At 46.7% G+C, this 14,674-nt stretch overlaps 1 protein-coding gene and 1 long non-coding RNA gene across 2 annotated transcripts; one reads left to right on the forward strand and one right to left on the reverse strand.

The window, feature by feature from the left end:
• The first annotated feature begins 964 nt into the window (after positions 1 to 964).
• LOC141655131 (uncharacterized) lies at positions 965 to 7,581 on the forward strand. The gene is made up of 4 exons (XM_074462225.1): positions 965 to 1,483; positions 6,734 to 7,210; positions 7,325 to 7,393; positions 7,531 to 7,581. Exons 1-4 carry the CDS (start codon positions 965 to 967, stop codon positions 7,579 to 7,581), a joined length of 1,116 nt encoding a protein of 371 aa, XP_074318326.1.
• On the reverse strand, positions 4,353 to 5,250 carry LOC141656034 (uncharacterized). The gene is made up of 2 exons (XR_012548298.1): positions 4,746 to 5,250; positions 4,353 to 4,605 (listed from the first exon to the last, which is right to left on the reverse strand). It is a non-coding gene; the product is annotated as an uncharacterized LOC141656034 (long non-coding RNA).
• Positions 7,582 to 14,674: the final 7,093 nt, after the last annotated feature.

Here is a 14,674-nt window from a genome sequence, read left to right on the forward strand (position 1 = left end):
TTGTTGTTTCTCAGCAAGAATGACCCAAGATCAAGAATTACATCTAGTAATTGTATAAAATCCACATCATATATAGCATAATCAAATTTTTGCCCTTTGTAGTCACATTGCAACCAAAACGCAGCTTCCATCCTACCAAGATCAAGCAATTATATCAAGCATTATTTAAATACGATCTAGTAAAACACTAACCCTAATTATTTTAAAACAAATTAATAATTGACAAAATCACTCCAAAATGGAAAGGGATAACAAAAGGGATAACAAAATCAGAAAAACAAACAAATACCCTAATTATTGAATTACAATATTCATAAAACCACATCAAAAACCCTAATTAAGATTCACAAAACAACAATTATCTACATGCAAACAAAATCGTTTACATAAATCCTCATTTAGGAATGAGTTAATCACAAAACAAAGAGAAAAAAATTAAAAGACACAAATTTTAACCCGAAAAAAAAAAAATTAAGATGAAGATGGTTACCTGGAATACAATAGCAACGACGAAGATGATAAAGGGTGTGATCAAAATGAAGAAGATTGATGAAAAATAAGAGCTGATTTGGGGTTTTTCGGGTTGATGTGATTGATTGTTGAGGTTTGTGGAGGATAATCGTCTAATGTATGGGGAAGTCGGAGAGGTTGTCCTTTTTTTTTTTTTTTTGTTTTTATGAGTGAAATGGGGGGAAAAGAAGTTAGGTTCATGGGAAAAGGGGGGAAAATAGGTTAGGTGTTCAGGGAGATGACGCCGTTATAACGGCAAGAAAAGTAAGGGTACTTCGTGCACTAAAATGAAAGTTGAGGGGTACACACAAACTTAAAACTTAAACGCGAAGTGCCACGTGAATTAAGCCAAACCTCGGGGGCACCACGTGAATTATCCCTTTTAATATAGAAGGAAGTTGAAAATACTTTGCAGGTAAAACTACGTAATTCTTTTAAATAAGATAAGTTAACCATGAATGCAGAGAAAACCAGCATAATGTTGCTCGAAAAATACTGGTGGATGATAAATATGCGTGATGATCAAGGAAAGACGGCGCTCGACTATGCCAAGAAAGCAAATGCTCTATGGCTAGTAAATTTATTGAGTAAACCTTCTCTGATACAAAAAGAAGAATTTGATTGGATTGAAGCCTGTAAAAGAGACGAGAACCCCGCTGTTTTTGCCTTTATTGAAACATGCGAAGATCTGCAAAGGGATTGTCGCCTAAAAAAAGACACTCCCTTGCATCATATAAAACTAAACACTTATACAGACTGCCTTAAATTCCTTAAAAATCCATTCATCACTGAGCTGAAGAATATGGTTGATCATGATGGCGAAACTGCGTTACACCGTGCACTGGAGAGAAAGGATTTGTATTTTTCTAAGGCACTTCTACTTGATGATGAGGTCAAGAAGACCATCGAAGACAATGATGACAGAACTGCCATGGATGTACTGGCCGAACTTTGTAAGAAACATGACGATTGGGTATGTATTATAAGAGTTATAATGAAATGTGTAACAATTGTGTATTAACAGGAGAGATTTACAAGCATATATATACTAACATACAAACATAGGATACGACTAACATACAAACATAGGATACTTGTTTTCTAAGTTAGTGGAGGAGGACAAATCCCATTGATTGAGGGATGTATACGACTAACATACATAGGATACTTTGTTTCCTAAGTTAGTGGCTTTGTTTCCTAAGTTAGTGGAGGAGATTGCTTGATTGATTAATAGAATAATTATCTTTGACATTCCCGCTCAAGATGGACGGTCTTTGACGGAGTCCGATCTTGGATGACAATTCATAGAACCGAGGCTTATGGAGAGGCTTAGTAAGCGTGTCCGCAAGTTGATCAGTACCGTTGATGTGTTGAATTCGAATTGCACCTGTTCGAACTTGCTCTTTGACAAAATGGAACGCCAATGCTATATGTTTCATGCGAGAGTGAAAGACCGGATTGGCAGAGTAGTGAGTCGTGCTAAGGTTGTCACAATAGATAGTGGGAGCTTGACAAGCAGTGACACCTAGTTCAAGAAGTAACGATTGTAGCCACATAATTTCAGACGTGGTATCGGCTACACCTCGAACTCGGCTTCGGTTGAGGACAAGAGACGGCCCATTGTTTTCGTGACGACCATGAAATAGGATTGGACCCAAGATATACAATAATACCAGTAGTAGAGACACCATCTTCAAGGTCACCTCCCAATCAAGCATCACAAAAGCCATGTAAGCATAGAGGTGAGTTGGTCATAAGTTGTATGCCTAGATGTAGCGTGCCCGAGAGATAGCGAAGCGACCTTTTAAGGCTGTCCAATGGGTCGTGGTGGGATGGGTAAGGAATTGGGCTAGGCGATTTACAGGAAATGCTATATCAGGACGGGTTAAGGAGAGGTATTGTAGGCTACCAACTAAGGCACGATAATCACTTTCATTTTCAATGGGTAAGTCTGGTTGTTTAACTAGAGGCGGATAAGGGAGCATGGGGGTTGATGCAGGTTTGGTTGTGTGCATATTAAATTTAGAAAGGAGGTCATATAGGTATTTGGATTGATTAAGATGTAACCCGGTTTTGGTGGGAGTGACTTCAACTCCAAGGAAATATGAGAGTGGTCCTAAATCTTTAAGAGAAAATTGTGTAGAAATTTGGGAAATAAAGGCGATGATGTGGGTCGTGTTTGGTCCGGTGACAATGATGTCATCGACATAAACTAAAACAAATAAGGTTTTGGAGGTGGACGTGCAAATAAACGGGGACGGGTCCAAGAGAGTTTTTGAACCCATTAGTAACGAGATAGTTCTTTAGTTCCGTGTACCATGCTCGTGGTGCCTGCTTAAGACCATAAATAGCTTTGGAAAGTTGGCAAATATAGTCAGGTTTGTCAGGGTCCACGAAGCCGGGAGGTTGACACATGAAAACCTTTTCTTCAAGGCGACCTTGAAGGAATGCGTTGTTGACATCGAGTTGGTGAAGATGCCAATGATTTGTAACAGCGAGGGTGAGGATTAGACGGATGGTAGTAGGTTTTATGACGGGACTAAATGTTTCGGAATAATCAATTCCGGGTCTTTGGTGGAATCCTTTAGCAACTAAACGAGCTTTGTGTTGCTTAAGGCTGCCGTCTGGATTATATTTGACGCGATACACCCATTTGCATCCAACGACGTTTTGGGCTAGGGTTTTAGGGACAAGTGACCATGTGTTATTACGAATAAGAGCTTGGTACTCATCGAGCATGGCGTTGCGCCAACGTGGGTCGACAAGAGCTTGTTTGGTGGTAGTCGGGGTGGTATGAGGAGTTGGTAAGGTGGCTGTTTTGGCATATTTGGGATTGGGTTTGATGATGTTGTTGCTAAGGCGAGTGGCATGGCGTGGAGGTGGTGGCGGTGGGGGAGCAGGAGGGGAAGTGGAGGGTGATTGTTGTGGGGTTGATGAAGGGGACGAGATAGGAGTCTCGGGACTGGCAGGAGGGGTCTGGTTGGGAGGGGTGGGTGTAGGTGAATCAGGTACGGTGGGTTCGGGTGAGGGTGTGGTGATGGGTAGGTTGGGAATGGACGGTGGGAGGAGGGGAATGGTGAGGCTGCACCAACTGTCGGGGGAGGGGATAGGAGTGGTAGTGAGTTTGGTGAGTTCAAGATAAGGAAAATCGGTCTCGACAAACCTGACATGTCGAGAGGTATAGGTTTTAGTGGAGATCGGATCGTAACAAAGGTAAGCACTTTGGGTCATGGAGTAACCAATGAAGACACACGGGGTTGATTTAGGGTCAAGTTTGTGAGTTGTGTAGGGTTTTAACCAAGGAAAACAGAGACATCCGAAGGGACGGAGTTTGTGGTAGTTTGGTGATTTGTTGAAGAGTTTTTCATAAGGAGAATGATTTTGGAGAGTTGGTGTGGGAAGCCTATTAATAAGGTAGGCCGCTGTGGATAGGGCGTGTGGCCAAAATGTCGTGGGTAGCTGAGCTTGGGTTAGTAGAGCAAGACCCGTCTCAACAATGTGGCGGTGTCGTCGCTCCGCGAACCCGTTGTGCTCGGGAGTGTGAGGAGGTGAGGTGAGGTGTGATATTCCGGAGTCAAGGAGAGACGAGTTTAACTTGACGTATTCTCCCCCATTATCCGAATAAAAACATTTAATTTTTGTGTTGAAGTAATTTTCTATAATTGCTTTGAATCGAGTGAAAATGGCGGCGGTATCGGATTTATTTCGAGTTGGATATAACCAAAAGTAGTGAGTGAAGTGGTCAACAAATAAAACATAGTATTTGAGGTTGTTATTGGACAGTATTGGTGAGGTCCAAACATCGGAATAAATAAAATCAAAAGGAGCTGTAGACGTAATAGTTGAGACAGAGAAAGGAAGTTTGTGACTTTTATTAATGAGACAAGCAGAACAGTGATTGAAATTCGAAATGCATAAATTCAAAGAACGATTTAAATATTGAAGTGTGGCAGTGGAGGGGTGGCCTAGTCGATGGTGCCAAAGGTTGAATTTTGAGGTGCTAGCCGAGAAAGCTTGAGGCTGGTGAGTCGGCTGCCAAAGGTAGGTGCCGTCATGGTGCTGGCCCTGAAGAAGTACTCGCCCCGTCGAAATTTCCTTAAAACAGAAAGAGTCGGGTGAGAAAATAGCATAAGCAGAATTATCTTTGCAAAATTGAGTAACAGAAAGAAGGTTACGAGAAATAGTAGGAACAACTAGGACATTAGTAAAGGAGAGGGAGTTTATGGAAAATGAACCAATGTGAGTGATAGGGAGCGAGGAGCCATCGCCAATGATTAGATCATCGGGACCTTCATAAGGAGCGTGAAGAGCAAGTGTGTGCAGGTCATTGGTGATGTGGTGTGATGCTCCACTGTCAATGAGATAGTTGTGATGCGGGGCAGTGGTGGTTGTTGCCGTGTGGGCGTGGGGTCGCTGGTACCTAGAGGGGGGTGGAGGAAAAATAACAGTGGGATACATGCGCTTAAAGTCGGGACACGCGGAGATTACGTGACCCGTAGTGCGACAGTATTGGCACTTTCCACGAAATTGGTTAGGCGGGTTGTTGGTGTTCTGGTTGTCAGTAGGTGGGATGGGTGGATTATAATTTTGACGACGTTGGTTGGTGTTGGTGTATTGGCGAGTCCGATAGGGTCGGTGTTGGGCGCGTGGGCGGACGGGTTGAAAACAAAGGGGTGGTGGTTGGCGTTTTTCTTGTTAATTCTTGGTGAATTAATTTTTCGTGTAGGGCATTAAAGGTGATCGGGACATCACGCGCGCGGACTGCATCAATAACGGGCTTGTATAAATTTTGGTCAAGACCGTTAATGATGTAGGACGTGATATCTTCTGGATCCATTGGCTTGCCTAGTTGTGCCAATTGGTCGGTGCAGGATTTAATGGCTAGGAGATAGTCGGTGACGGATTTTTCTCCGAGGGTGATGTGTTTGAGTCGGTCCTTAATTTGGAGGATATGACCTCGAGATGGGTTAGCGTAAAGGGCGGCTAGAGTTTGCCAAGCTTCATGGGTGGTTTTGGCATCGAGTATGAGGGGACCGACAGAGTCGTCGAGGGTGGCAGAGAGGGCACCGAGGATGAGTTTATCTTGACGGTACCATGTGTTATACGCTGGGTTTGGGATGAGGTCGGGGTTGGGTTTAGCTTCGTGGCGGTGGTGTGATGGTGGTGGGTGGTGGAGGGGTGGTTCCGTCAATGAAACCAACTAGGCCGTAGCCTTCTAAGAGGCGGGTCGGTTGGAATTTCCAGTGCGGTAGGTTTGTTCCGTAAGTTTGGTGCACGACGGGAAGTGAAGTGAGAGTAGAGGTTTGGATGGTTCGTCGAGATTGGGTATAAGCTGGTTGTTGGATGACGCCATTGGTGTTTCGGTGGTGGCGGAAGCGTGAATTAAAAGGGTTAGTATTAGGATCGATATGAACCCTGATACCATATAAGAGTTATAATGAAATGTGTAACAATTGTGTATTAACAGGAGAGATTTACAAGCATATATATACTAACATACAAACATAGGATACGACTAACATACAAACATAGGATACTTGTTTTCTAAGTTAGTGGAGGAGGACAAATCCCATTGATTGAGGGATGTATACGACTAACATACATAGGATACTTTGTTTCCTAAGTTAGTGGCTTTGTTTCCTAAGTTAGTGGAGGAGATTGCTTGATTGATTAATAGAATAATTATCTTTGACATGTATGTCGTTTAAATTACCTGATTTCTATGATTATTTATTGAGGGAAACTATACTCAGTAAGATGATCCCATTACACAGAAGGGTAGAAGGTTAATGTTATGAGACCCAGGTTCTTAAGTTCGGAATATAAGTTTTCGACAGTCTTGCATTTGAGATTATATCATGAACCATATAACCAACCAGGTATAGGACACAAGTATTTGGTTGTTCATACATGCCAAACTCACTCGCACAAAACCGCCCTAGAAAGTTTTAAGGATTGAAATTTAAAGTTAGAATTTGTCCAACCACTTTAAGACCTCGCCATGTCCTACTATCGGATTTGAGTAACAATCATGTTATTTACTGTCAAAGATAAATATAACAAGTACTCCGTATTATTTATAAATCTATGTATGTATATAAACATTATGCATGGTCTATGGTGTACTGTGATTCTGTAACTTACTGTTTAATTTCGGACATCTCATTTTCGACATTATTAGATGGCCGGGGAATGATTATGTTTGAAATAAAATAACTTGCAGGACAAAATGTGCAATGAAATCAAAGTGAATCCAGAGCTGAAAACATCATATATTCAAGCAGGGACTAATCTAGATCAAATAAGAAGCACCCTCTCGGTTGTTGCTGCTCTTTTAGCGACGATTACATTCGCCGCCGGATTCACCCTTCCCGGTGGCCTTAATAGTGACAGTGGGGAAGCCCTTCTTGCAAAGAAAGCAGGTTTCTTGGTATTTTTATTGGCGGATGTTTATGCAATGTGTACTTCCATGTTTGTCTTGTTCTCCTTGATCTGGTCTATGGTTTCAGAAACCGATATGGCTCGGTTATTGGTCGATCGAAGTGTAACCTTACTAATGCATTCCTTGTATGGCACCTTGCTGACATTTATAGCTGGCATTTACACCGTAATAGCACACAGCTCCTTATGGGCAGCCATTCTTGTCTTGGTCATGTGTTCGATCGTTGGAATCACGGCAAATCGAACCTTTTTGCATAAGGTCATTGCCAAATTAGTTCCTGCGGCAGCCAGAGAAAAGAAACGTAAACCACAGATTGACGGAGAAGAGGCAAGAAGATGTAACAAGAGTCGTTTTAACCTCGTTTTGCATAAGGTGATTGCCAAATTAATTCCTGCAGCATACAGAGAAAAGAAAGATAAGACGCAGATGGTCGGAGAAGAGGTAAGAAGATGTAACAAGAGTCGTTTTAACAACCTCATAATTTACTACGGTATTTTTTGTGTTATTTTTCATTATACATACAACATTTTAATCGGTGTTTAATACAATACAAATCAAATATTTATTGCCTTTTGAAGGGAAAGCTGGAGATCAAAATTGTGAAAGAGGACGAGAAGAAAATCGAATAGTTACTCTACTTATTTTCTATATGTCATCAAGGTAACAAAACGAATCCCTTTTCAAGTTGTACGTACTACCTCTTTGTTCCAATTATTGGTTTGCCTTTTTAATGATTGAGACGGAGGGAGTATCAATCTTGTTTTATATTTTGGATTTATGGTTGGTCATGTTGATTGTGAAATTATGTAAATTGATTATATAGTTATGTACTCTACTCAGTTGTTTACTATACTTTTGGGTTACCTTAAATTCATTTTAGCTAACCCATATAATACTTATTAAAACACTTACAATTAAATATTACGAGTACTAGCTAAAAGTAGTTTGGTAAAATAGGTGAGCTTGTTTACCATAAATAGGATTATACATCCAGTTGCATCATTGTACAACTAAAGTATAAGAATCCGAGCTTATATGTATTTTTTTTCTGAGCTAAAAGTTCATATTTTTAATTAATGTGTAAATTGATGAGTTCAGATATTTTCTAATAAAGTTCATATTCTTTAATATAAAGCTCAAATATTTTATTACAAACTCGAATTCTATACCGTACAGCTGGTATAAGTGTACAAGTGGTTGTATGATTCATGAATTGCTTATTTACCCAACCAAACAAAGTCTTGTTTCCCCCAAATGATTGTGATGGGGCATATTCTGCACCGCTGACCAAGTCAACATATCGAGCAAGGTCAAAGATATCCACAGCAAGTCAACAACTTAGACAGCCTAGCCGATGCAGCCCATCGGCCTGTCACTTGGGTCTCGGCCAGGCAACTAGCCAGCCGGGGCACATACCCGCGTACTCATATCCAAGGTCCCTCGGCCGGCCTGCCATAGGTCCATCGGCCGAGGGTAGAACGGTCTTTCCACCTCCTAGCCACTTGGCCACTTGGCCACTACGTGACAAAAGGTGAAAGTCTATAAATACTCCTCAACCCTCATTGAGGAAAGGATCCACAATCTAACCTAAGAATCACTATTCATCTGGTAATATCTTCCTTATCTCTCTACAATACACATTTAGCCAAGTAACAACAACTTATCTCTTAAGTTTACTGACTTGAGCGTCGGAGTGAGTTCGCTCGGTCCAAAGCCGAGCCCTCAGTTTGTTCATCGTTTCAGGAGACCGAGAGGAGGATTCAAGCAAGGACATCATTCTACAAGTTACGAGTGGTAACAAATATCTGCTCTGGAATTACACCCGGAACAATTGGCGCCGTCTGTGGGGAGAGATACTAGAAGCTAGTCACATTCATTCCCAAACAAAAAAAAAAAAACAACACAAAAACCCACCCAAAGAGCTAAGAGGATGTCTAAACAACCAGAGAAGGTGCTGGTGGACAATGAGTTCTACCAGGATGACACTTTCCACAAACTGAAATCGGGCAGTCCCCCACCGGCCGTGTCACCGATACGACGAACGGGATGCCAAAGGAACAAGATACACCGCTGCCCGCCGACCAGGTCACCATCATGGGACATGTGGTTGATGCAGCGAAATTAAAGATGCTCCTGGACCTAATTGGTAGTACGCCTGCTCACACTGTCACACCGACAAGAGCGGCGGAAACCGTCCAGGAGACCAGGGCCCAAAATGTGACTCCGAGAAATTTGAACGGAGCACTAGGAGAAGCCGACCCTGCCAAGACGCCAGAGGAGCCCAGAGTGCCAGTGGTAGACCTAAGCCCTCCCCGTACTCACGGGAGGACAGCGTCGCCGCAGCACCGACGAGGCCTGCCTCAGAGGAGTGAAAGAAGTCCGACTCAGCAGAGTCGGAGAAGAAGCCCGAGTCGGAGAAGGAGTCCTTCCCGCTACGAGGAGAGGAGCCGGACAAGGAATGCGAGGAGCCGATCCCCGCGTGTCATTCGACACGTGGTCAGACAGCCCCTCAGCGCCTATGTCCTTGAAACCGCCGTGCCAACTAAGCTGAAGTTGCCGGCGTTCACATACAAAGGGGATAGCGACCCCACCGACCATGCCGAGGCCTTTGAGTCGTACATGTCGGTGTGGGAACAACCCGATAAAGTCTGGTGCCGAGTCTTCCCAACAACCTTGCATGGGATGGCTCAAAGTTGGTACAAGGGGTTGCCCGACGGCTCGGTATACTGTTACGCCGACCTAAGGGACGCCGTTTTAGCCCAGTACTCTTGCAATAAGAGGAGGGCCGTGGAGACGTCGGATCTCCTAACTATCAAACAGGAGGGGGGCGAGTCTCTACGGAGCTATGTGAAGAGGTTCGACAGCAAGGTTCAGCAGATTCGGGAGATTAATCCCGAGCTGGCGGCCTTCGCACTGATGAAAGGCCTCCCAAGGGGAGACTTGAAAAACGAGCTCATCAAGTACGGAGGCCTGGGCTTAGATGCCGCTAGGAAGATGGCCGACCAGGCCATCAAGGTAGAGGACTATCACAAGACCTGGGTAGGCCCCAGCGAGGCCGAGCACTCAGAAAAGAAGAGCCGCCGGGAGGACAACCCGGATGAAAGACGCCATGGCAATAATGGGTCACGGTCCGATGAAAGACACCGTGACAATAATAGGTCACGGTCTGATAGATCTGCCATGAAACAAGACTCGGCGGGCGCCGGGGGGAGTTCGGGAACGTACTACCAGAGGCGGTACAATGATAAAACCCCTCTCGTCGTATCGGCCGCCGAGGTCTTCGCCCTAAGCAAAAACGAGGGCCAGAAGTGGGAAAGGCCCCCCAAGCCAAAGGGAGACGGTGACACGAGCCAGTACTGTAAGTACCACGGCCACACCGGTCACCTTACTGACAACTGCCGGCATCTGAAGAATGTCATTGAAGAGCTGATCCGGAAGGGGAGCCTCGGCAAGTATGTTGCCAAAGGCCAAAAGACTGACGCCGGCAGTTCGGATAAGAAATCCGTCTTCGAACGGATAGGAGTGATCCATGTTGTCATTGGAGGCAACGAGAACGGAGGGTCCGCTCATGGGCACAAACGGCACCTGAACGAGCTATATCAGGCCATCAACTTTGTGCCCAACACAGCGATCCCCGCTTCCAACATCCCCGATATGACTATTGGAAGGAAGGACTACGAGGGAGTCATCGCCCCTCACAGCGACCCACTTGTAGTCAACTTGGACATATCCAACCACCTGGTCAAGAGGTGCTTGATTGACACAGCGCCTACACGAACATCATGTTCGGGAGTGCTTCCTCAACCTCGGTCTCGAAAGTCAAGGACTTGAGCCCCCGCACCAATCCACCGTACGCCTTCTCCGGGGCCGGCCTGGTACCCCCGGGTCAATCGGGATCGCCGGTGATGTTCGGCGAAGGGAATGCGGCTAAGAATGTCCTAGCCGAGTTCGTGGTCATTGACGGCTCGTCCGCCTACAACGTTCTCATAGGTCGAGTCACTCGAGCGAGGCCGACGCAGGTGATGTCCATCCGGGCCCTGACACTGTTGTATGTCTCGGACCGGGGGGAAGCGCATAAGCTCGTCTCCAAGGACGAGAAGGACGAGGTGGTCAACGTCCAGATATCTGCCAGAGGATGCAACATGCAATCCCTCAAAGTGGCAAAGAAGTCAGAGAAGGGTAAAAGCCCATCCTTACAGCAGGAAGGCGACCTCATGGATGCGACTGACGGCTAACTGGGAAGGTGTGCCTTTGATGAGCCATTAGGACACGGGTAATCTCGGGAAAACTTTGTATAGCGGCGGAGGTGTCCAAGACAGCTGTGGGCACCCCGACGCATGTTTATATTCAATAAAAATCGTCCAAGTCTTCCATCGAAGTGTCCATTTTCCCCCATAGTCACTAGCAAGAAGCAGACACCGGCTCACACTGTCACACCGACAAGAGCGGCAGTCTCCAACAAGAAGCAGGCGCCGTCGCAGTCACCCCAAGTAGTAGACGCCACGGCAGTCACCCCAAGAGGTTTGACGCCGTCGCAGTCACTCCAAGTGGTAGACGCCACGGCAGTCACTAACAAGAAGCAGGCGCCGTCGCAGTCACCCCAAGTAGTAGACGCCACGGCAGTCACCCCAAGAGGTTTGACGCCGTCGCAGTCACTCCAAGTGGTAGACGCCACGGCAGTCACTAACAAGAAACAGGCGCCGTCGCAGTCACCCCAAGTAGTAGACGCCACGGCAGTCACCCCAAGAGGTTTGACGCCGTCGCAGTCACTCCAAGTGGTAGACGCCACGGCAGTCTCTATCAAGAAACAGACGCCGGCTCACACTGTCACACCGGCAAGAGCGGCAGTCGCCATCGAGAGATAGACGTCAAAGCAATCAAAATGCCTTAGAAGCGTTACACAGTTGAGATACGCACTCTAGACTGCCTCGGCCAGGCCGAGGCGGAAACAAAAGAGACGCTCAATTAATAACGTAAGAAGACAACTCAGACGAAGACGAGAAAAGACCTCGGCCAAGCCAGAGGCAAAGTGAAAACGTTAAATACAGTTGAGATGCTCAACTATTAGCGTAAGAGGACAACTCAGACGAAGACGAGAAAAGACCTCGGCCAAGCCAGAGGCAAAGTGAAAACGTTAAATACAGTTGAAATGCTCAACTATTAGCGTAAGAAGACAACTCAGAAAAAGAAATGAGGCAAAGACCTCGGTCAAGCCGGAGGCAGAAGAAACGAACTCTTATTAAAAATAATAACAGGTTACAAGTGAGGAGAATGCAGACGACGGCCGTCCCCATAGGGATAAGCCAAAACACAACCTACCAAAGTTGTACAAAATACAGGGAAAAGAAAAGCAAAAAGTTACAAATATGTCATTTGAAGCGCCAAAAGATGGCAGGGAGGAAGGGCTTAATAATTGGCTCCCGAACAGCTGAAGCTATCCGAGACGCCGGGTGAGCCTGGTGACGACCGCCCGTCTCCCTATGCCTGTTGCTGCTTGCCATCAGCAGCGGTAGCAGCATCTTCTTTGATGGGCAACCCAGCAGCTTTCCTAGCAGCCTCAGTTTCAGCAGCCTCAGCCTTAGCCTCAGCAGCCTCAGCCGCCCTCATTCTCTCGGCTTCCTCCTTGGCCGCCTTAGCCCTCTCAGCAAGGGCTGCCTTCTCCGCGGCCACCTCTTTCTCTATCTTCACCCTCACCTCCTCCTTGGCCTTTTCCTCCACGGCTTTCTCCTTAGCTTCGAGCTTGTCGTCAAACAGCTCGTCAAATCTGTCCCACGGAAAGGAGCCATCAAGAGGGAAGAGCTCCCCAATCACTTCCCTGGCAGCTTCTTCGGCCAGATCCCGGTATTGGGCGCACATGTTAGGAAGCATGACGGTTTGGAGCATCTCAATGTCCTCCTCCTTTTGTCTGATGATGGCCTCCTTGCTCCGAATCACCTTCCCCTGGATCTGAAACTGGCCCCTGAATTCATTCCTCTGCTGGAAATAAAGGTCGGCGTGCCTCTGAACAAGGTCACACTTCTCCAGCAGCTTTGCAGCTTCGGCCGCCGCAGCCTCGGCCTTGGCTCTCTCAGCAAGGACCTCCTTTTCAGCGTCCTCCCTGAGTTTTCTCTCAGCCAAGAGCGCCTTCTCAGCATCTCCCCTAAGCCTCTGCTCATTGAGGAGATCCAGCTTCACCTTCACGGCCACCTTCTTAGCGGCATTAAGCTCAAGAACGGATTGAGCCGCGGCTTTCTCCTGCTCTATAATATGAGCACCGGTCAGCTCGTTCCACCTCGCCAGCCTCTTGATCAACCTCGCGCTTTCCGCTACAAGCTGGGAGGGGGAAGCCTTCTGGGATGAAGAGTCAGTGGTGACGTTTTGATCACCAGCCTGCAGTCGGGAGGGGGAAGCCTTCTGGGATGAAGAGTCAATGGTGACGTTTTGATCACCAGCCTGCACGGGGTTCCCCTCCACTTGCTGCTCAATAAGAGCGACGGCCGATAGCGGCTGATCTACAAAATTTAATGAAAGCATCAGTGTCAACATGCATAGACATACCAGAGAGCCTGTCATCAGGAGCGCCTTATGAACCGGCTAAATCTGAGCCACAGGATAGATCCGTACCATGCTTGGCCTTCTTGGCCGGAGGATGCATTTCCTTGACAGCAGCAGAAGCAACAGCAGCGGTAGAGGCTGCCTCCTTTCTCTTACGGACAAGGGGAGATCCCTCCTCATCGGAGTCCCCCCCATTGGTGATATCAACGATCTCCACCGTCTCCTTCTGAACAGGGGGGATGGGAGGTGGAACTGATGTCGACGCCGTCGCCGCCGAAGACTTTGTTTTCCGCGCATGGCGCGGCACGTTACTAGCAACCTTCGCCTGGGCCGCCACCACATTCAAGCCTTTCAGCTGCTGATCCATGAGATCATTCGGCGACGTCCTGCGGTCATGGGCTAGAGCCTTGGGATGCAAGTCAGCAACGGTCTTATCTTTGTGCAGCCCCATTCTCCGGAGGATATCCTCAGACAGGTCCAGTCCAAAGTGGTCTGCAAAGGAAACAAAGCAAGAGTTAAGTAGAAGAAATAAATCGAAGTTCGAGAAATAGGAACATTGAGAGCGGTGATGGGCCTCACACCGACCCCACTCACCCTGTGCTAGGGCCGGTATGAGGCCGACATGGCAGAGCGGCTCATCCTGAAGAATGATCTGCGTTGGGGGAATCCATCTTTTCGGCACCCCACTCTTGTCCGCCTAAAAAAGCCTCATCGCCAGCTTCTCATCCTCTTTAAGAGGGACCTTGCTGGCATCCATCTTAAGCTTTTTCCGGGTGACCCATCTGTCATGCTCCGCCTTAGTCTCACACCGCAAATTAACTTGGTGCTGGAAGGAGCGGGGCAGCGGATAGTCATCCGGCACCTTAACGTACACCCACCGATCTTTCCAGTCCTTGCAAGAAGTAAGTTTGTCAACAGAGACGTAACCCTGCTCCATTTGCACACTGTACCATCCGACGCGACCAGAGATTGATGGCCGGAGATGATGAAGCCGGCGGAATAGATTCACCGTTGGGGCTTCTCCCTTGAAGAGACAAAACCAGACAAAGCCGACTATGGTCCTCATAGCCAACGGGTGCAGTTGGGCAACGACAACGTTCATGGCTCTAATGATAGCCGTAACGTATTCATTCAGCGGAAACCGGAGCCCGTACTCCAAGTGCCGCATGTATACGCCGGTGCAACCCG

The sequence above is a fragment of the Silene latifolia genome, chromosome 5 (genome assembly GCF_048544455.1).
Source record: "Silene latifolia isolate original U9 population chromosome 5, ASM4854445v1, whole genome shotgun sequence".
Lineage (NCBI taxonomy): Eukaryota > Viridiplantae > Streptophyta > Magnoliopsida > Caryophyllales > Caryophyllaceae > Silene > Silene latifolia.